Source organism: Phyllostomus hastatus, unplaced genomic scaffold, assembly GCF_019186645.2.
Source record: "Phyllostomus hastatus isolate PE091 unplaced genomic scaffold, TTU_PhHast_1.1 phas_scaffold_345, whole genome shotgun sequence".
Classification (NCBI taxonomy): domain Eukaryota; kingdom Metazoa; phylum Chordata; class Mammalia; order Chiroptera; family Phyllostomidae; genus Phyllostomus; species Phyllostomus hastatus.
Window position 1 is genome coordinate 24,543,984 of NW_025334024.1, and position 22,797 is coordinate 24,566,780.

General features: G+C 52.1%; 1 protein-coding gene across 4 annotated transcripts in view; it reads right to left on the reverse strand.

Moving 5' to 3' along the window:
* The window catches only part of NLRC5 (NLR family CARD domain containing 5), an 82,327-nt gene that overhangs the window by 48,490 nt on the left and 11,040 nt on the right, over positions 1–22,797 (reverse strand). For 3 of the 4 annotated variants that reach the window (XM_045818381.1, XM_045818383.1, XM_045818384.1), the window contains exons 2-5: positions 7,480–7,601; positions 4,776–5,085; positions 3,936–3,995; positions 453–521 (exon numbers count right to left, since the gene is read on the reverse strand). In XM_045818381.1, the coding sequence (XP_045674337.1) occupies positions 453–521; positions 3,936–3,995; positions 4,776–5,073 (427 nt within the window). In that variant the 5' untranslated portion in view covers positions 5,074–5,085; positions 7,480–7,601. Of the gene's footprint in view, positions 1–452; positions 522–3,935; positions 3,996–4,775; positions 5,086–7,479; positions 7,602–14,932; positions 14,953–22,797 lie in introns of those variants that run through there. The other variant, XM_045818382.1, reaches the window with a different exon arrangement.

Here is a 22,797-nt window from a genome sequence, read left to right on the forward strand (position 1 = left end):
GTGTGTGTATGTGTGTGGGGGGGGGTCTCCCTGGTACCCTGCTCACCCCTAAAGTGGCCAAGGAGGGCCCAGGCATGAGGTTGTGAGGGTCACCTCCCTTGGGCCCACTCAACACTAAGCGTATGCAGAGAGGTCCCTGGAGGAGGCTCCGTAATAAAGCTGTCACTTGCTGGGATGCTTCCAGCTCCTTCCGCTGAACTATCTCCGGAGAAGCCCCCTCGTGGCTTGAAGGAGAGGCCCTCCTTGCCAGACTCAGCCCGTTCCTCTGCCTACTACCCGCTCCTGTGCCCACCCAGGACGTTCAATCCTTCAGGCATGGCAGCTTGGGATAGGAGGGTCACTAGGCCCCTGGAGGCTTGTCATCAGGGAACAGTGTCCAGGATCTGTGTCTTGGCCCCAAGGCAAGCCAAACCCTGTGTTCGGTTCAAGTCCCTCCCCACCTCAGTACACACCTAGGTACTGCTTCCTGGAATGCTTCAGGAGGGGTGAGGACCCGCAGCTCTGGTGAGGCCGCTTGAGGCCTGGAAGACATAAAGGAAAGAGTAAGGGGTGAGGTTTTGGGGCTGAGGAGGTCCCCAGGACCTCTGAGGGGCTCCCTTCCACAAACAGGCAGGCAGGCAGGTATATCCACACTCAGGAGCCAAGTGAAGGCAGCCCAGTGGTAAGTGCCAGAAGGCACCGGGGACCAGGGCGAACAGTATTGAGTTGTTGGGGAGCTGGGATTATGGGGTGGCTATTTTCTGTTAAAGCCTGATGTTACTACCATGCACGGCTGTAAGTAAAAAGTTGATGCGTCTACAGAAATAAAAGGTCTAAACTCACAGCTAACATCACACTCCATGGAGAAAGACTGAAAGCTTTTCTTCCTCTAAGAGCAGGAACAAGACAAAGATGCCCACTTCCACCACTTTTGTTCAACACAGAACTGGAAGTTCTAGCAATTAGGCAAGAAAAGGAAACAAATGGGAGAAGTAAAATGATCTGTTTACAGGTGACAGGATCTTACACTTAGAAAACCCTAGAGACTCCACCAAAGAAAGTTCTTTTAGAGTTAATAAATGAATTCAGCGAAGTAGCAGAATACAACCTGCAAAAAAACAGTTGCATTTCTATACACAAACAACGAACAATCTGAAAAGGAAATAACCAGAATAATTCCACTTACAACAGCATCGAAAAGAATAAAATACCAGGAATCAACTTAACCAAGGAGGTGAAAGATTCATATAACAAAGATGACAAAACACTACTTAAAGAAATTTAAAAAGGCATAAGTAAATGGAAACAGATCTCAGGTTCATGGATCGGAAGACTTAATACTGTTAAAACATCAACGCCACCCAAAGTGAGCTGCAGACTCCATGCAGATGCAACCTTACCACAATCCCAGTGACTTTTTTCCCAGAAATAGAAAATCCCATCCTGAAATTCACATGGAATATCAAGGCACCCTAAATAGCCAAAACACTCTTGAGAAAGAAGAACAAAGCCAGAGAACTTACATGTCCTGGTTTAAAAACTTAGTACAAAGCTACAGTAATCAAAACAGTGTGTATTGGCATTAAGACAGTCATACAACCTGATAAAATAGAGCACCTAGAAACAAACCTTTGTATGTAAATGTTGTTGTTTTTTTTTTGACAAGGGTGTCAAGGCCATTTCAATGGGAAAATGACCATTTTTGGGTTTTTTTTTTTTTGATAAATGGAAAACTGGATATCCACAGGCAAATGAATAAAATTGAACTCTTACCTAACACCATATGCAAAAAGTCACTCAAAATGAGCCAAGGACTTAAATGGAATACCTAAAACAATAAACCTCTTAGAAGAAAACATAGGACAAAAACTTCACTATGTGGGAATTTAACAACGATTTCTTGAGTAGGACACTAAAGGCACAGGCAACTAAAGAAAAAATAGGCGATTTGGATTTCATAAAAATTTAAAAATTTTGTGCATCAGCCCTGGCTGGTGTGGCTCAGTGGATGGAGCACCAGCCTGTGAACTGTAAGGTCGCCAGTTTGATTCCCAGTCAGGGCACATGCCTGGGTTGCAGGCTAGGTCCCCAGCTGGGGGCATGTGAGAGGCAACCAATAGATATTTCTTTCACACATCATTATTTCCCTCTTTCTCTTTCTCCCCCTCTCTAAAAAAGAAATAAAATTTAAAAAAATAAAATAAAATGAAATAAAATAAAATAAAAATTTTGTGCATCAAAAGCCACTATCAACAGAGTAAAAAGGCAACCCACAGAATGGGAGAAAATATTTTGCAAAATGTATATCCGAGAAGGGATTAATATCTGGAACATATAGAGAACTCCTAAAACTCAACAACAACATAAAACCAATCAAGCAGATTAAAAAATGGGCGAAGGATTTGAACAGACATCTCTCCAAAGAAAACATACAAATGGTCAATAAGCACATGAAAAGATGTTCAGCATCACCAATCTCTAGGGAAAGGCAAACCAAAACTACAGTGAGAGGCCACCTCACACCCATTGGGATGGTTACTATTACTAAAAACAGAAAGTAGTAAGTGTTGGCGAGGATGTGGAGAACTTGGGGCATTTGTGTGCTGCTGCAGGAATGTAAAACGGGGCAGCTGCTGTGGAAAGCAGTATGGAGGTGTCTCCAAAAATTAAAAATGGGACAGCCATAAGACCCTGGGTTCTAGGTACATACACAAAAGACTTGGAAGCAGGGTCTTTAAGAAACAGCTGTTCACCCAAGTTCATAGCAGTGTTACTCATAACAGTTAAAACATGGGAGTGAGCCAAGCGTCTGCCCATCAATGGCTAAACAAGTAAACTGTGGTCTCTCCACATGATGGAGTACCAGCTTTAAAAAGGAAGAGAATTCTCAAGCCCTGGCTGGCGCAGCTCAGTGGATTGAGTGCGGGCTGCGAACCAAAGTGTTGCAGGTTCGATTCCCAGTCAGGGTACATGCCTGGGTTGCAGGCCATGACCCCCAGCAACCGCACATTGATGTTTCTCTCTCTCTCTCTTTCTCCCTCCCTTCTCTCTCTAAAAATAAATAAATAATTTTTTTAAAAAAAAAGAAGAGAATTCTGACACACACCACCACAGGGATGAACCCTGAGTACCGGCTGAGTGAAATAAGCCAGTCGCAAAATGACTCCACTTACACGAGGCAGTTAGAGTCGTCAAAACCAGAAAGACGCAGAGCAAGGTGGCGGTCACCAGGGGCGAGGGGAAGGGGGAGAGGGGGGTTGCCGTTGGACGGGGACGGAGTTTCAGTTTTACCAGAAGAAAAGAGTTCTCTGGAGGCGGGTAGTGGTGATCAACCGCAGGCTGCACAGCGGTGCAAGGGTGCACTTAATACCACTGAACTGTGCACTCAAAAATGGGTAAGGTGGCAAATTTTCTGTTGTGTGTATGTTGCTGCAGTAAAAAGAATGAAATGTTCTGAGAACGGGCTGTGGCCCAAGAATCGGTGAGGTGGTCCGCATTTGGTCGGGGGCCCCTCTATGCTCCAGCAGAAAACCGCTGGAGGCTCCCTGGGCGTGGCCAGCAGCGCACGGCCTGTCAGGACCCAGCTGTCCAAACAGCGAGGGACCACAGTCAGTGGGGCTGCAGCCTGAGGCCCCGAGGCCTGGGGACAGGAAAGTGGGACCAGGCTTCCCCAGGTGAGGCCAAATGGAGGATTCTGGCAGAGTGAAGGAACCGTCAATTTAAGCTCTCCCAGGAGGCTCCAGGCTAGACCCCTGGGGCAGGCCACAGCCTTGAGGGGCAGAGAAGGGGAGGAGGTGGGAGCCATGGTGAGGGGCAGCGGACAAGCGCAAAAGGATCGGGGGATGAGGAGGAGGGTTTATGGGACATGGCTGTGACGGGTCCCCACCAGCCTCCTCCAGGTCTGATGTGGGAACTTGCTCACCACCCGCCTCCTGCTCCCCAACCCAGGGCCTCACCGTGGCTGAGCCGAGGCTCAGGTTCACTGTCTTCGCCAGTTTCCAAGGGACTGAGAAACCCTGTGTGAGAGAGGGGAGGACATCACACACCGCTGGGATGCGCTGGGACCAGCTCCGGTCTTCGGGGCTCAGGGCTCACCCCAAAGCATGGGTCCCCCAGCAAGGGAGAAGTAAAGTTTACCCTCAGCGGCCTGTGGGGGGCGCAGCTGGAGGTGGGCCGAGAAAGCAGCCAGGTGCTCAAATGTATGCATGCGTGTGTACACATGTATGTACACACGCATGCATGTAGATTTGCACCCAAACAGGCATGTGTGTGTCGCATGTTTATGCATGTGTGTGCACATGCTCGTGTTTGTGCACTGGAGAGCCCCTTGCATTTCCTGCACGCTGCCTTGAGGTGCAGTTGTGGAGTGAGTTCTCACCGTGTCCCCATGGTGCTGTGTAAACAGAAGGGGCCCAAGAAACACCCACTGCCCTGAACAGATTCAGTCTGCCTGCCCGTCAGTACAGGTGTGAGGTTTCTCCCTGGGACTGCTTCTGACCACGTCGCAAGAAGAAACCTCTTGGGTATTATGGGCTGTTTGGAATTTCCTGGCTGGAAGGAGTCACCCACCACCCACCCTTTCTCTTCTTGCCTCTTGCCTCCCCGGGCAACTGGGGTGGTACAGGTGGAGGGAGTTGCCCTGGTCTCCTGCCGATGTGGCAGCTTTAGGAAATTCGCTCTGGGAAGTGTCCAGAAACAGGGCATTTTGATCCTGGCTGAGCCATGCCTTCTCGGTGTGACTCAGGTGGGCCCCCGCTTTCCCGGGGCCTGTCCGCACCTCTCACGCATGCCCTTACCGCCTCCTTCGTGGCCCCAAGTGCTCAGCAGCAGCACCTCCAGCTCCAGGGGCACCTCCAGCTCCATGCACACACAGTGGATGAACGCCTGCCAGGTGGCCGGACCTTGCGCGTGCAGCTCCCTGAGTTGCAGGAGGACCCTCTTTCGGAGGTCTAGGGCCTCATTCCCGGAGCCCAGGTCCGTGTTGGGGAGGAAGAACTTCACCTTGGCACTCAGCCATTCGGGGTCATTGCTGAGCAGCCTCGCGAGACAAACCCACTGGTCCCTGGTGTCCAGATGGAAGCTAATGGGATCCATGAGGAGCTGACCCTGTAGGGACAGGGTGGGCAGGTGAGCTGGAGGGAACAGGAGAGCTGGGGGCAGGTGAGCTGGGGACAGGTGAACTGGGGGACAGGTGAGCAGTGGGACACCTAAGCTGGGGGGAAGCCAAAGGGCACAGTACAGAACTCCGCCCACACACATCGGAGGGGCGGAGAGTAGGCAGACAAGCGGCCTCTCTGTGGAGCCCCAAAGCCTTTGCCCCGGGGTCAGTCCCAGAGATCAACCTCCTTCTTCAGCATCCGTCCCCTTCTCCCAACTGCGCCTGTGTGCTGGCTCTGAAATGGTCTAGTTCGTTCCCCGTGGACGGTGCCCAAGAATGCTTTACTCATTATGTTTCCATGGACCCTCTTGTGATGCTCTCTGTCCGAGCTGATCTATCTGTCCCCCTAACTTCACTCTCCCTTTCTTCTTTAGTACTGGAACCCCTGAATATTCCTTGCTTAGCTGGAATAGGCTATTTCCCAGTCTCCCTTGCAGTGAGATGTCATTAAGTTTTGGCCAATGGGATGTCAGTGGAAGTGTTGTATATCCTTTTTTACTTCTTCCTGTCGGCTGGAATGTTGATGTGATGGCTGAACCTCGGGCAGCCATACTGGATCACGAGGTGGAAGCCAGGGCTTAGGGAGATGGAGGGTAACGCTTTCCACCTGCCCTGGACTCTCTGACATGGAACTTGTATGACACGACATGGAAATACATTTCTATTTTCTGTTTAAAGCACTACTATTTATGGCTTTCTGCTACTCACAGTAAAATCTGATCCTAGCCAATGCAAACCCTCTTCTCTCTCCGCAAATTTAGGCAAATTCTCCCCTTCTAAACTGTAACTCTCAAACAGCTTGCTGGCAGGAGTTCCAGAACAAGGTGCAGACACTCACACAGCAGGGGCCTAAAAGTGTGCAGTCCCCTTGACTCAGCGACTCCATTTCTGGCATTCCAGCCTTAGGAGACAATCACGGAGGGACATCAAATGTTCACCACAGTGCTGCGTACTGCGAGAATATTTATACCACTTAAAAACTGGAAACCGCCCGAATGTCCAGGAAGTGGAGATTAGTTGACTAACTGGTTGGTTGTCATATAAAGAAATATGCTAAAAATTTTCCAAATGTACCTTCTGGTACTATTTCCTTAATAACTGCAGCAAACACTCAGAAAGCACTGACTATGTGTTGGGCACTGTTCTAAGTGCTTTACGTGCCTCACTGAATCCTCACTCCAGAGACCTCCACTTACTTCTAACTCTGAAAAGGCTGAGAGGCCCACCAGGAGCCAACCTTATTGACCCCCGGAGGCGGGGGCACGGACAATGTGTCTTGGGGTTCAGACCCTAGCTGTTCCCTTGACCCTAGCAGAGGCCTGCTGGGCATGTGTCCCCCCGACCAACCCCCCTCTGGCCATCCCTCCCCAACCAGACTAATAAAAATAACTCCTTGCTCAGGCACAGCACTTTAGAATTGGTGAAGTCCACTCACATCCGTGGGGCAGGCGGGGATCACCCCTCCCCACTGAGCATGTGGAAACACCAAGGCCACTGAAGAGTAAAGGACGTGCCCAAGGTCCCACTGCATGTCCATGGCAGAGCCAGGCTCAGAACTGAGACTTCTCAGCCTGAGGCAGCAAATTCCCAAGGCCCTGGAGACCTCGGTGGTAGCAGACCAGGGCGGAGTCCCTGACCTTGGTGTGATCCGGGCAATGGCAGGTGGCCATGGCCTGGGGCTTCCGTCCCGGGCTGCCGTGGCCAAAGTCCCTGCTGCCCATGAAGAAACCACTCCGGACAGCAAGTGCCAGGCGGCATAAGGAGTGCCTTGGAGGATATAATTTCTGAGGTTCTTGATCCTGAAGTTGCCCCTCCTGCCAGCCTAACACAATGCCTTTCTTTCCCCCACTGGGGCTTGAGCCCCTTGCGGTGGACACGTTGAGCCCTTGAAGGGCAAGCTTCCTGGGAGAAAACGGGAGTCATTGAGGCTCCTGTGGGAAGCAGCCTTGGAGGTGCGGCTACAGTAGACAGCCCCGAGGCCCCGAACCTAGGAGGCTGCAATCTGCCCCCGCTCTGTAGCTAATTCTCATTCCCTTCCTCCTCTCCGGGCCCTCGGTAGGACTGCATCTCCCTCCCTGCCCCCTTGACATTGGAAACGTCAACGGAATGTGCTTTGGCTAAGACACTTGGGGCTTCAGTTACACCATCTATGAAATGGGTAGATTGGATGCCATCTCAGGCCCTTGCAGACCTTCTGTGTCAATGACTTCCACCCTCAGGCTGAATGGCAGCCAAGGGCAGGTTTGTCGTGCTGGGGACAGCCCACTGGGGTTACATCTGCACCGGGGGTGGGCGGGGAGTGATGGGAGAAACAGGAGAGGCAAAGGGGAAAGGTCACCTACTTGGCTTCCCGGTTCATCATAGGTGTTCTAGGGTGTCATGGAGAGGGTCTCGTGGGCGGCCGGGCCAGTCCTGTTTCTGCGCATCGAGCTGAATCTGCACATTGTTCCCGCGGGGCAGGCCCCTGAGGAGAGAGGAGACAGGGTGCTCTGTCCTGTGCTCCAGAGTCCAAGAGGAATGCTGTAGGGAGGCACCAGCCCCTCCCCGCCTGGGCAGACCCCTCGCCGGACACGTGACCCCGGAACGTCCCCTGGCCTTCGCGCACAGACCCGTTCTTCCCGACCCCAGCTCCTCTCGCCCCTGGGCGGGGCCCTGCTCGCCCTCCCTGGGGTCCCCGCCTGCCTGCCACGCCTGGCCCAGGGGAGGTCCCTTTTCCTCCCCCTTTTCTTCCTCCAACTCGGACACGCACCTTCCAGGGACTCGTGGTGTCCCCGCGTGCCCTTCGAACACGGCCGACTCGCTACAGCTCCTTTGCTGGGAGGAACTGGCGTAACCCTCACCTCAGCTGCCGCCTGCCTTTCCCAATAAAACTGGAAAGCTTAGGGTTTGCGAGTCTCAGTCTAATCACATTAGGAAGTAGGTTTTAAAGAACGGAGACTCAACGTTGTTTGGAAAGAGAAAACCCAGAGGCACCGACCGCTGCCTGCCTGCCTGCCCTGAGCACAGTGATCGGTGCTGCGGCACACGCACGTGCAGAGCACAACCTTAGGGACTGCCGCCTGACACCTCGGAACGCACGAGAAAAAGGATGGCCAGACAGTACGCGGAAGGAGAAGAAAGGCTGAAGACCAGGACGTGCGCCGGCTGTGTACCCGAGACGTACGGGGAAGGTAACTACCAAGTTCCAGAACTTGAGATAAATCCACCTCAACTGGGCAGATCTGAACACAACAGAGACCAGTACTGCAGTTAGAGATAAAAAAGAAAGGTTCTGTTGGACAGGTACCGAGGGCACTGATGACCTTTCTTTCAACGCAGTTGTCAAACTCTAACAGAAGAAGAGAGGAGAGTTAGGAGCCCATCGAGATAAAGCTTCACTTGCTGGCCGCCCCACCGTGGGAGATCTGCTGGCCCCGCCCCCCTCGGGGCTCCTGGTGGAGGTCTGGGCCGAATCCAGGACAGACTGAGTTGTGCGGCTCTAGGACCGGGGCCATTTTTCCATAGCACTCCTGACAGGACAGGTGCAGAGCCTTCCCGTCACACGCACACACCTGGGCCTGTTAGGGCCCGATAACCCCTGCTGACGGCTCTCTGAGGCCCCGCCCCACCGCAAAGGTACACAAGCACCTGGCAGGTGGCAGCTAGACTTGGTGTGACCTGGGATGTTGCTGAGTGGTCCTACCTCACGCCACTGTTTCAGTGACTGAGCCCCACAGGCCGCGGGCGGTGGGGGCAGGCGGGGGCAGGTGGAGACGGGTGGAGACGGGTGGAGGCGGACTGCAGGTTTCCCAGGGACTTATGCTGACCCCACCCCTGGTGCTGGTAAAAGCCAGCGTGGGCACGAAGCTTGATCCTTCCCGCGCACACCCAGGCCCAGCAGACGCAGCCACACACCGTGGGTCGCTCTGCAGCCCCACACAGGTCGCCCCGGGCCACTCCCAGGCAGCGTCTGACACGGGGCTGCGCCAGAGTCCCACCTGAGAGGGCCCAGAACTGACGCAGCCAGTGACCAGCGTCAGACCACACCCGAGCAGGCCGCAGTCAGCTTCACCAGCAGCATGTAAAGGGCCCGGACCCTGCTGAGGCTAATTGCGCTCTTCGTGGTCCTTCCCAGCGTTCCTCAGGGGGTCTTTCCACCTTAGGCTGGGACGCAAAACTCAGTGTAACCAGCGTCACGAGGAGCTCCGTTTCCGTAGCTCCACACCATGGAATATTACTCAGCCACAGGCGTGAACCACGAAAACACTGTGCTCAGTGGAAAAAGTTCCAGTGTATTCTCGTAAGTCAATCCAAATGTTGAAGACTGCAGCCTGTGTTTACGTGTGCGTGCGTGTGTCTGTGTGAGTGTGCCCTTGCATACATAAAGACCAACTCTAGGGCAACTTGAGAAATTGGTGACAAGATTGTCTGGAGAGGGGACCTGGGGACACAGGCAAAGGACAGCCCTTTACACTGCCCTTTTGGACCACCGTGTACCATTCAAACTTCTTCACGGGGGTGTTTGGATTAAAAAAAAACACACACACACAAGAACATTTACATTAATACACAGAACAGACATGCCCCCAACACGTCCTTACGAGGCGTGCATGACGGTGAGTCAGCACAAGAAAGCACCAGCGAGGCCTCGCGGAGAGGGAAGTCCCGTGGGCAGCGTGACCGACGGCGTTAGCGCGGACTCGGGAAGGCAGGGAGGGAGGCGAGTGTGACAGGCAGAGGCTGACGCTTCCAGCTCACAGTTCATGCATCTGGAGGCCATATTTTATTCTACGATTCAGCTGAATGTTTTTATGTGTGTTGTGGAGACAGAACTCCATTTTCACGGGCACCGAGGTTGAAACAGTTGAACAGAGAATGCAGTGAATATTTGCTGAATGGCAGGCACGAGCCTTTGGACTTTATCTATTTTCATTCTCACAACGGCTCCTCTTGGATGCCTGGTGTGCGTTTAAAATTTCCAAGTCCCGCCCTGGCTGGGGTGGCTCAGTGGACTGAGTGTCGGCCTGCAAACCAAAGGGTTGCCGGTTCAATTCCCAGCCAGGGCACATGCCTGGGTTGCGGGCAAGGTCCACCCAACCCTAGTGGGGAGGGGTTGCGTGAAAGGCAACCACACATTGATGTTTCTCTCCCTCTTTCTCCCTCCCTCTCCTCTCTAAAAGTAAATAACTAAAACCTTTTAAAAAATAGAATTTCCAAGACCAGCCCTGGCTGGGCCTGGGTGCCCGGTCTCCCCTCTGAAGTGCCAGCTCCTGCCCTCACCTTCCTCATTTCGGCACAGGGGGGCCTCGTGCTTCCCGGGGCTCAGGCCAAAAGCGGCCTGGTTTTTCCCAGGGTGTCACAGAACCTCACTTCCTCCACCGCTGCCGCCTAGACCGGCACCGGCATCTCTCACCCAGATTCCTGCCCCGGGAGAACTGGTCTCCCTTCCTCTGCCCTGGCCCCACATCCTCTGGGGGGACGGGGTGGGGGGGGTCAGATCATCAAGTTCAAGCGTGGACCACACCACATACCTTTGTCTCTAGGAAACGCCTCGTCTCACCTTGCATGAGAGCCAAAGATTTTCTCCACACTAGGAAGATGTTGGAACAGTTTTTTTTAAAAAGTCAAACTTGGTAACTTTCAAATTCCTCTCATTGTGGAGGTTGTTTTCCATTTATTTTTAACTTGGCCAATTGATATTTTTTTTCTAAGAAAATTGCTCATTTTGTCAAGAATGTTCTTAGCACACGGTCCCTGGCCTTCCATCCGAACTGTTCCCTCTACCAATTGCCATCGCCTGTGTGTCCACGGGCAGCTCCGAGGGTGGCGGTGCACTGCCTAGGGCCACACGCTCGGCGCCCAAAGGGAGCCCGGGCGGGCGGATTCGCTGCAGTCCAGTGGTGTCGCCCCACCAGGTCCAGCCTGCGAGGGGGAGAAGGGCAGGGGCGAGTCTGCCGGCCCTGTCTGGGCGGCGGTCTCACTGAGGGTCTGCATGGAAGCTCCCTCCCACCCTGTGCTCTCGGGGACTCCTTCCTGCTCCCTGGAGGTGCTTACTGGCTGGAGGTCAGAGGGGCATGGAGAACTCAGGCCATTCCCTCACTGCAGCCCCAGGCCTTTGCCCTGGCTGTTCCCTTTGTCTGGGGAGCCTCCGCCTCCAGCCCACACGCCTGCACACATGCACCCATGCTCACGTGTGCATGCACACAGGTAGGAAAGCGCGTGCACACACATGCATATACACTCCTGGCCCTGTTGTCTCTATGACTCTGCTCTGGTCTCACCTCATTTCTCTCTATACATCCTCTCTGCTTCCCATCACCTCCAAGGGAAAGTCACGCCACGTTCCTATGACTTCCACAAAGCAGGTGTCCGAGAAAGGTTCGAAGGATGCATGCAGAAATGGTCCTTGCCGCCCGGCTCCTGGCCCCCGCTGGCCCTCACACCCCCATGGCCATGGCCGTGGCTGTGGCCATGGCTGTGACCGCACTCCCAGCCCCACCCCTGGTCCTCTGGTCCTTTCACAACACCCTGCCTTGCTCAAGGACCTTTCTCTGCCTCAAATGCCCTTCCCTTTCTGTCCCACCTTGCGAACGCCTCCTCCCTTCTCAGGGAAGTCTTCCAGGCTGCCGTCCCAACCCAGCCAGGCTCACAGTGGGGCGTCACTCCGTAGTGCTATCTCCTTTCTCTTCCCCAGTGTAGGGAGGTCTTGCCACTCTGCATTGTCACTTCCTCTGGGCAGACCACCACCCCTCAGCAGGCTGGGGACACTGGGAGGGCAGGGGCAGCGTCTGACTCTGGATGAGAGTGGACCCCCCGGCCCCGGGCGCTGGGTCTGCATCTGTCCTAGTTACCAGCTGCGGAACCCCCACCAGGCTACTTTATCCCTTGGTACCTCAGCATCCTCATCTGTAGACTGGGGGTGTCCTAGGTCAGGCCCTACAGGCAGAGCCCAGGACGGGTGTGTCTATAAAAGTTATCCATTGAGGGGTGAGGGAGGCAGGATAGGGCGGAAGAAGCAGCTAAGCAAGGATGTGGCTTCAGGAACAGTCTGGGTTCAGCCTGACCCACAGGGAGCTCTGGAGTGTGAACCAAAGGGCTTTCTACCCAAGGACCCTCTAGGGTTCCCAGATGTACCAGGCCAGTCCTGGCCTGGCTAGGACAGCAGGTGGCCACGTAGTGGCCTCGTCTATCTCACTTAAGAGTTTGTCCTGCCCAGCAGCAAGAGGACTGGGGGATTATGTCTCACACCTGCCAGTCACTGGCTATGGGTATCGCCCAGTGGGTGGAGGAGGGAGGGGTGTCAGAGGCAACTACTGTCAGCCAAGGGTAATCCTGTGGGGAAGGTGCAGCCATTACTGTCTCCACCTATGGCGGATCGTGGATGTAGCAGACGCAAGAGGGAGTGCCCACAGTGTCTGCTCTGGGGGTGATAGTAACCTCTAGGTGGTAAGGATGTTGGCGGATGGGAGATGAGATTCTGTGATGCCCTCAGATATGTGAAAGCGAAAGCCCTGACGGGGCCGGCACTCAAGGAAAGCTCAGGACCCGTTAGCTGTCATCACCGGTGGCGTTTTTGTTCCCAAAGGAGGCCCGGCCCCTGGCTCAGGGCACACAGAAGGAAGAGAGGGATGGAGGAGACAATACGACTCAAGTCACAGACTTCTGGCCACTGTCCCTTTGGCTCTTTCCTCTTTCTGACTCTCCAGGCTTGGATTAAGGGGGAGCCCCCATGAGGCTTTGCGGTAAGGAGAGACAGGTGTGAACAGGTCCCCAGGCTTGTTGGGACCTGTTTCCTCATTTCTCCAAGGGGGGCACCACTGGCCTTACCTGTTCTGGGTAAGGGCCAGGGGGTGTCAGGCTGAGGAGAGTCTGTGGGAGGCCGGAAGCCCTGTCCCCATGGCAGACCCCGAGTTCTGCCGTGGGCTCCCGGGCCAGGGCGACAGAAGCCACCGAGGTCAGGCATTGGGCAAGAGGGGCAGACAAGGGCCACCGAGGACAGGCATTGGGAAAGAGGGACAGACAAGAGCCACCGAGGACAGGCATTGGGAAAGAGGGACAGAAATACGGAGGCACTAACCCCAGGGCCGGAAAGGATATGGTTGCTGGTGGGGAAGATAAGAAAGGCACTCCACAGCCACAACAGACACTTGAACAGAAATATCTCTAAAGGCAGAGAAAGTGCCATTGAAGTTGTTTTCTCAGGGCCAAGGCAGCAGGCCAGGCCTGAAAACTTGGGGCGGACCAGCGCCTGCTAAGCCCCCAGGTCCTGGCAGAATCCTCCACGCCGAGCCCCCCTGGGGCTGGCCACAGAGAGGTCACAGTCTCCACCTTCCCTGGGGTCACTGGTCACAGTCTGAGTCTTTGCGGGGCTCCTGAGTCTAGAGGCAAAGGGGGACAGAGCTGCAGAGCTGGGAGGGTCCTGACTGTGGGGTCCACGCCAGGTCCATTTTACAGGTGGGGAGACTGAGGCCGTGTGAGGGGAAGGCCTCTCTGGCATTCTCCACGAATGAGTAGCAAAGGCAGGGCCAGCCAACCCAGCAGGCTCCCCCTAGGAGGTCACTGCAGCGCACCTCAGAAACCGCCTCCTTTCGTGGGGCCCCATGGGTGCCCCTTCAGGGAGACGTTAGCGGCTATCTCCGCCCTCACCCACAAAAGCTGATGGAGCAGGCAAGAGGGGTCCTGGACACCACACACGTCCACGGGGGACCATGATGTAAGGGGTGACTGTCGCTCACAATGGCAGAGTCCTGTAGGACTTGAAATGCATGGTCACAGTGCTTTACTGACGCAGACACTGAGGCACCCAGCATTCAGGGGACCCGCCGACGTCGCCAGCCTGAGAGTCGTAGGGCTGGGAGCTGAACAAACATCTCCTCACCTCGAAGCCATCTCGGGGCGGAAGGTGCTCCGGGGAGCGAGCTCTGGGCCTCAGGCCTGGGCCTGGGTGGGCCGTGTTCCGAACCCACCAAGGCCTCTCTCTCCTTGTCCCTGCAAACTGGGAACCCGGGTCCCAGCCTTCATCACGAAATCTCCTCCTTTCCCACAGCCACCTCCCCGCTGGAAGGGCCTGGACTTCCCACCCAAGGACCCTCTAGGGTTTCCAGATGCACCTTCCTCTGGGGCGAGGGCCCTGGAGCCAGCCCTGGACTGGCTGCCTAGGACAGCAGGTGGACAGCTAGTGGCCTTGCCTGTCCCGCACGGCCCTGCCAGTCTGGGCCCAGCACCCACAGGAAGAGACTGGCGAGGCCTCTGTGACAAGGCTCCCACCTGGCGCAGTCCTGGGCCTCCAGGGGCTGCTGCCCGGGGGATCTGCACTTTGGAACCACGCTGGGAACCACGGGGGCGTCTTTAAAATATTCCGATGAGCTGCCCCTGGCCCAATCACCGCGCAGCCCCTGAGTACAGAACAAAGGCATCAGTACTTCTGGAAGCTTCCCAGGCCACTGTGAGGCCAGGACACCTGCCGCTGCACTCCTGGTGGGAAGAGGCTGCCTCCATGGGCACTTGCACACCGGGACCTCTGATTCCCCAGCGAACAGGAGCCAAGCGATTCTTTTCCTCTGAGAGGCCATGGATGGAAAGGCCACCAGGAAGGCCATGTTTAGAAGACAGCTTGAGGGTATTTCCCCATGACTAACACTTGTTGACCCCCCTCGCTGAGTTTCAAGGCCTCCTCCACCTCTGGCCTCTGCCCCGGCACCTGTGCCCCATCTCCGTGGGTCTGCCAACTCTTCAAACAGAGGTCCAGGCTCAGCACGCCCACGCCCACAGAAAACCGAAAATGAAACTAAGGGCCAGAAAACCCCTCTTTCTCACCCACGTAGCTGAGGAAACCCGGGGGATTCTTGTGCTGGTTCTGAAGTTCAGGGGGACACGTGGTGGGCAGGTAGTGGAAGGCGGCTCCAGGCGCACAGGAGAGAAGTTGGGTCCTGAAATGCAGGTTCACGGCCTGGCACTGGGTCGGCCCGCTTTGAAGGGCCAATCAGCAGTGAAGTCCATATATGCACAGCGCACCTCCTCTTTGACCCCACAAACAAAGTGCTCGACAGAAAGCCACATGGGGAGCCACACGGAGCACCAGATAAGGACATCCTGTCGCCGTGTCTGGCCAATCCACATCCCCACAAAGTTTGGTGCAGCCACACCAGCGGGTTATGGGCACGAGGCCACTGATTGTGTTGGGACACCTGGCCCTTCAGGATGTGTTATTGAGTAAACAAGACGCGTTGCGTAACGACTCACAGAATATATCACTGATCTTAAAAACAAGCGTTAAACAAACACCACTCCCCATTTCTTCTCACGGGTCTATCCTAAACTGTCTTTAATGGCATAGAGGTTAAAGACGTGAACTGCAGTGCTAGGCTGTCTGGGTTTGGGACTAACCTTCCCCCGTCCACAGGCTCCGTGGCATCAGGCGAGTCACGCAACCTGTCGGGGCCTTAACAGTCTCATCTGTAAAATAGGGTCATAACAGCCTCCACCTCGCAAGGCCGTCACGGGGCTAACATGGGTTACTACATGTACAGTGCGCACACAGGGCCAGGCAGTGAGTAGGCCTGATGTAAGTATCATTTTTATTACACGAAGGCCCCACGTTCTGGAAGGCAATGCACCGAACTGGTTACTCAGACTGGGAAAGGAACCTGAGGCGGGGAGCAGTGAGGGAGAATCTGAAAACCTTACGTACACAGTGGTTTGCCTTTTGCAAGGGGATTTACCATCTTTTGCTGCATATAACGTATACTTTTTTGCCCAAATTTTGGAGGGAAAAATAAGGAGGCACATTGTACATAGGTAGTGCTAATTCCATATATATATATATATATAAATAAATGTTTTATCTATACTTATGCATTTAAAGTGTAACTCTAGAAAGCAATAACAATATCCACCCACAAAATAATACCCTGGAAACGATCATCAGTTTTGTTTCTAAATATAAAGAAATAAATATTTGAATTAAAAAATTAAAACGAAAGACTTTTTTCCCCTGAAAGTTCAGGCCAAAAACGTGGGTGCACATTACACACAGAGTATGTTACACACGGCAAAATACAGTAGTCCTATATGACTCAGGTGGTTTCAAATGGATACGTTTTTTTAAGTGAAAGAAGACAGAAGATCGATGACCAGAAGGCTGGGCTCTCTGAAGTTTAAAAGAGGAGTTTTGCTTCCGGGGCGGGTCACCTGAAGCATTTCTCCCATGGTGACCAACAGTGCCCAGACACATCGAACATGGCCAGGACAAAGACTTGGGGGAGAGGGGGTTTAGGGGGTTGGTTGTTAGGTTAGGGCCTGGGCTCCGAACCCCACTGCCCCAAACCGACTTGCTGGGTGATGCCAGGCGAGTCCCTACCCTCTCTGAGCCACCATTTACTTGTGTGTCAAGCGAGTCTATCTCACAGGGGTCTGTAGAGCTGATAAAAGAGCCCCCGGCGTCAGGAGGCTTGGGTTCAAATCCCGATTCAACAGTTAATGCTGTGCAACCTAGGGCAAGTTACTTAACCTCTCTGTACCACAGTCTCCTCGTCTCCCCAAGTGGGGGCGATGATTCTGCATCTACTTCACAAGGTCCGATGAGAACTGGAGACATTAATGCCTATCGCGCGCGCACGGCACCATGGGGGACACGGAGCTATTAGCGTGGACTGGGCATCGTGCCGCAGCATTCCACCCGCCTTTCTTCAGTGGGCCCTAGAGAACCTTCCAAGGCAGGTGTTTCCTCCTTTCCAAGAGGGATCAACGGACTCCGAGAAGCCAAGAAGCAAAGCACGGGCCTCACACTGAGACTGAGCCCAGAGGCTGAGCCCTTTCCACCTGAAGCGCCCCACCACCATCAGCAAGCGGTCTTTCCAAAGTAAATGATCGTCTGCATCGATGCTCATTATTTTTCTGCTTATAAAACATACTCTGGGCTCACTGGAAAAGTTTGAAACGTTGCAGAAGTATGCAACACGAAGTTTCCCCACCGTCTCACCCTTTAGGGGGAGGAGGATAATTTCCAAGGCTTCTTACCCATGCCTGAGAATATTTTTGCCTTATCTGAGAATCAGAATATCACTTTCTTAAAATTTTTCTAGCAGTCCTTTCACTTTTAAGGTTGGTTTCTACAGTATCATCCCCCAGGAGTGAAAGGTAACTCCGAAGAGCAACCCAAGGAAGACAAAACGGAGTGAAGCTGTCGAGCTGGAATTGGGTGCTGCCCCCTTCCCGGGGCTCTGACTGCAAGCCTGGGGCCCCGCGGTCGAAACGAGAATGTGAGAGGCGTTGGGGACATCAGCGCTTTCTCCTTGACTAACCAGGAAGGATGAAACAGAACTGAGAAGAGGCAACGGACTATCTCTATGATTCAACTTCAGCGAACGCTGTCCACAAGACTCCCAAGAAACACACATAATGGCAAGCTATTTCTCTCATCAAGCAAGACACTGTGATGTGATGTGAGGGCCTCGGAGAACCAGTTCCCAAGGTGTGAATGTTCCCTCCACTTCCCCGTGACGGGCAGAAGCAGTCGCCAAGGCCAGGGGTTCCTAGGGGTGTGGGGCCTGGGGCTGGTACAGGCTCCATCTCTCCCCCAGGAGATGGGCGAGAGGGAATCAGGATGCTTCCCGGCTGCCTGCAGCCTCTGCGTCTGGACAGTCCTTCTAAGAGATGAACTTAACGACATGGTCTCAAACACTTGAGAAGTAAACGTCCAGGAGAGGATATGGGGAAGGTGGAGGAGTGGAAACGACTAGAAATCTGCCTCCCTCTTGGACGGGAACGTCACTGGCAGACTCTCTCTCTGGTATAACTGTTTTGGAGCTGTCTGTTGAAGGCTCGCAGTCTCTGGGAGAAGGCTTAGACCGTGACTCATCCCAGTCACTTCAGTTCTTGGTGGAGTAGCAGTCCCCCAGGCCCCACCCTCCAGCCTCGGGGCGGGCAGCTGGGCAGCACATGTGCCGCAGCAGCTCGCACACAGCTCGGAGGGGCGGGCGTGGGCACAAAGGACGCTGACTTCCCAATGTTGGCGTCGTGTGCTCTGAGTGCCGATGGCTGCTCGTGTTCTCGGAGGAGCAGACAGAGAGGCAGGATGTCATCGTTGTCACACCGACCTCCTCTGTCGCAGGCCCCGCCCCCTCCAGGTAAAGTGACTTCCAGGAAACTAAAAGGGTCTGTGAGTGTCCCACTTCCTCCTTCCTTCTTCACTTTGTCCCTTCCAGGAGCCAGACAACAAAGACGGGGACACTCAAAAACAACCGCACATATCAGGGAGATCAGAAAGCGACGGCACACCCCCCCAAACACGGCTCAGAAAAGGCATAGGAAGACATTACCTCTACACCTCAGGCTGATCTGTGGCACAGGTACAATATACAACAATAAAAAAACAAACCCACAACAATATTTTACAAAAGCAGCAACGCTGAGGAAGGGAGAGAATCAGATTCCAGAGCTACCATATTATTAAATTCACATGTCCAGGGTCCAACAACAACAACAAAATTACAAGACATACAAAGAAATGGAAAAGTGTGGCCCATTCAAAGGGAAAAAAATAACTCAACAGAACCTGTCTCTGAAAAAGACTTAGCAGCCAACATAGTGTTGGGAACCGCCCTGACTGGTATCAGAGGCTGAAACCCCCGCCTAGCTAAGGCTAAGGGAACACCCTTGGAACTGTAAGCCAGCAAGGAGATAAAAGCTTATCTCCCTGGCAGGAATGCTGCTTCTGCTGCTTTATTCATAACTGAACCCCAAAAAGCTTGGTCGGTTAGCCAAAGACGGGTAAGATTCCCCACGGGGGGAACGACCTAAGCCAGGCACGATCACTTTTGGGAGGCCCCCCCCAAAAGAAGGACTTGGGGGGCTGCAGCAAAAGGGGGGTGATGGACTCTCGCTCCTTGGCTTTGACATAGCCTGAGTTCTCAGCGTCTGGAAGAAAATCTCCTTATCTCTTGGTTACCTAGTTCCCTTGCTCCACCTAAGCCTGAAACAATGACAGGGTGGTGCAGCTCGGTACTGAGAAGTGCGGGTTCCCCGGGGTGATCAGGCCTAAGAAACAACATGTAAATTACTGTGAAACCTTCTTTGTTTAGAATGCTCTCAGTTGAATGAGAAGGGTCTTAGGAGGAAGTTAGTTTGTTCCTCAGTCTTACAGCTCTTTGACCCCCCAACTCAATAGACCGGCAGAGTTCTTTGTTTTCTATTGTTCCTTACTTCCCCTAATGAGTACTGTACTTTACCTGAATTATTATGCAAAATGAGCCTAATAAAAGCAGGTATGGACGGTAAATCAGCGCGCTCCCCACTGGGGGGGTGGCCATTTCGTCCCTACTTCCCCACAGAAACTAGTTTGTCTCTGTGCATGTGTGTTTTTTCTCGCGTGTTTATCGTCGAGCCATCCACAGTGTCCCGTGGTCACTGCTGGCCGGTGACCCACGCGCAACAGCTGGCGCCCAACGTGGGGCAGCGATTCGGGACCAGAGGTGGGACCCCGTTCGAGACCACTTGGAACCAGCGGCTACGAGCCATCGCTGTGGACAACACATCAACTTCAGGTGGATTTGCACGCAACCATCCCAGGTAAGGGCCAACAACCCCGTACTCTTTCTTGGGAATGCCGTAGGATGCGTTGAATTTTCAGGGAAGTAGGTCCTTCTTTTCTAGGTCGTTTCTCTCTTCACAACCGCCTGTAATTGGGTAAATGGTAATTTAATTCTCAAGTTTGGGGAAAAAAAAGATTTGCCTTGAAAAAAGTAATCAGGTGATTTGTTTTGGCCAATTAAAAATAAGTAAAAGGAAGCTTTTTCTTTAAAAAAAAAAGGAAGGTAAACATAGGTTGTAACTTATATAAAGGGCAGAAAGCTTTTCTGCGTATATTACAACAAGTTCTTAAAGAAGCAAAATATAAGGTGAAAGAAAAGCATCTGGTTCAGCTTTTGCAATCCATAAGAAAATATTGTCCTTTATTTCCTGATAGAGGGACGTTAGACATTGATGTTTGGGAAAAAGTGGGTGAAAGGTTGAAATCTTTGCAAAACAGTGGTATATCTATTGGTGTACACACCTTTGTAATCTGGAGGCTTGTCAGGGATTCTCTTGAGTTCATTTGGACAAAGAAAACAGAGCTAGACTGTTGATGAGGAATCTGATTCTGACAGTGAAACGGTGTGCAAATTGAGTGAGCAGATCACGGAGGCCCCACCTTCACCCCCACAGAGAAGGATGGATTTTACTCTGTATCTGCTCTGAAAAGGAAATTGAGGATTCCAGGGAAGGTTGAAACTTCACACTGTAGGAATGTAAATGGGAAACTGTAAAGATAAATGGAAAAGTAAAAGTTTTAGGAAAGAAGTTATGTGATGTTAGTTAATAATTGAAGGTATAAGGCATGGAAATGCAATCTTGGTGAATATCAGAAGGGGTATGAAAGAAAGATTAGAAGGTTTGTGAATGTTGCAGAAAGTCTTTGGAAGTAAACGTTTTAAGAAAGAATTATGTGGTGTGTGTTAGTGATGGAAGGTATAAGGCATGGAGATGCAATCTTGGTGGATATCAGAAAGTGTATGAAAAAGAATAGAGAGTTTGTGAATGTTTCAGAAGGTCTGTGGAAGTGAAAGTTTTAAGAAGCCTGGTAGATATCAGAAGGAAAAGGATTTTCCTTCACACTTTATATTTTTTCTCCCTACCTGATCCCTCCAGAATTTGGCATTCTAAAGGAGTGAATGATGACATAAGGTTTCTTTGCATAAATCTAACAAGACCAGTCGTTAATAGTGGTTATGATTTAATTGTGCCTTCCAACTCTTTCCAAATCTGTCATCTCCAGAATGTGACCAAAAAATGAATGAATCCAAATGGCATTATAGCATTTAACAATGCACTGCCCTCTTTATGAGTCCGACAGTTTGTTAACACCTGGTTGCACTTATTGTTTAATCAGTGCTACTTTAGAATTAGTCCAACAGGCTCAAATAGATCAGGAGATCCTGACCCGCCTTTCTGCAGTTGAATCAGTACTGGACTGGATTGGCGAACGCCAGGACGCTCTCGTGACTCGTCAACACCTAACCTGTGACCCTGGTTTCTCCAGACTGTGTGTCACACCGCTACAGTGGAATTCCAGCCAACATACTTGGACTGATATACAACATCGCTTGAGGGGAGCTTTCTCCACTAACTTAAAAGGACAAATTGATAAATTGCAGTTGGAGTTACATCATCAGCTGCAGGACATTCAACGTTTAACCAAACAGGACATTTTTCGAGCCCTTAATGAAAATATTAATTGGCTAAATCCTAAAACATGGTTTGATGGAATTAATTTGAGAATTTGGGTTTTTGGAGCTGTTGGTTGTTTACTGATTGTGATATTAATTTGTGTACTTCGGTGTATTTGCAAATTGTTTTCCCAGGGTCATATCAGGGACCAGCAGGTAGCCACCTTTATGGAACCCTTAGCAGTCCTAACTGAAAACAGGGGAGAAGGTATGAGAAACCACTCTGGCAGACGTAAAATTAAAACTCAACACCCATGTAACAAAGTAGGTGATGAGTCGGTGCGCAGAACTGCACCTGTTAAGAAATCCTCCTGTAAGAAGTCAGGCTTGCATTATGCTCAAACTGCCATGTGATTTGCCTTTCCTGATATCTATGTGATTTCTCACAAAGATTGAAATGTAATCAGACCTATTACTTTTGTTTTTCCCTTATTATGTTTTCTTGCACTGAATTTAGAAATTTAGGTATTCACAACCCATAGAATTTAGTTTCTGCTTTATATTTCTATTATTGCCTTATGATGTATGTAGATGTTGCTTTTTTTCTGATTTGCATTCGAAAACAGCAAAAGTAGGTTTCACAGGCTTAACGACCACAATTGATTTCAAAAACTAAAAAAGGGGGAGATGTTGGGAACCGCCCTGACTGGTATCAGAGGCTGAAACCCCCGCCTAGCTAAGGCTAAGGGAACGCCCTTGGAACTGTAAGCCAGCAAGGAGATAAAAGCTTATCTCCCTGGCAGGAATGCTGCTTCTGCTGCTTTATTCATAACTGAACCCCAAAAAGCTTGGTCGGTTAGCCAAAGACGGGTAAGATTCCCCACGGGGGGAACGACCTAAGACAGGCACGATCACTTTGGGAGGCCCCCCAAAAGAAGGACTTGGGGGGCTGCAGCAAAAGGGGGTGATGGACTCTCGCTCCTTGGCTTTGACATAGCCTGAGTTCTCAGCGTCTGGAAGAAAATCTCCTTATCTCTTGGTTACCTAGTTCCCTTGCTCCACCTAAGCCTGAAACAATGACAGGGTGGTGCAGCTCGGTACTGAGAAGTGCGGGTTCCCTGGGGTGATCAGGCCTAAGAAAGAACATGTAAATTACTGTGAAACCTTCTTTGTTTAGAATGCTCTCAGTTGAATGAGAAGGGTCTTAGGAGGAAGTTAGTTTGTTCCTCAGTCTTACAGCTCTTTGACCCCCCAACTCAATAGACCGGCAGAGTTCTTTGTTTTCTATAGTTCCTTACTTCCCCTAATGAGTACTGTACTTTACCTGAATTATTATGCAAAATGAGCCTAATAAAAGCAGGTATGGACGGTAAATCAGCGCGCTCCCCACTAGGGGGGGTGGCCATTTCGTCCCTACTTCCCCACAGAAACTAGTTTGTCTCTGTGCATGTGTGTTTTTTCTCGCGTGTTTATCGT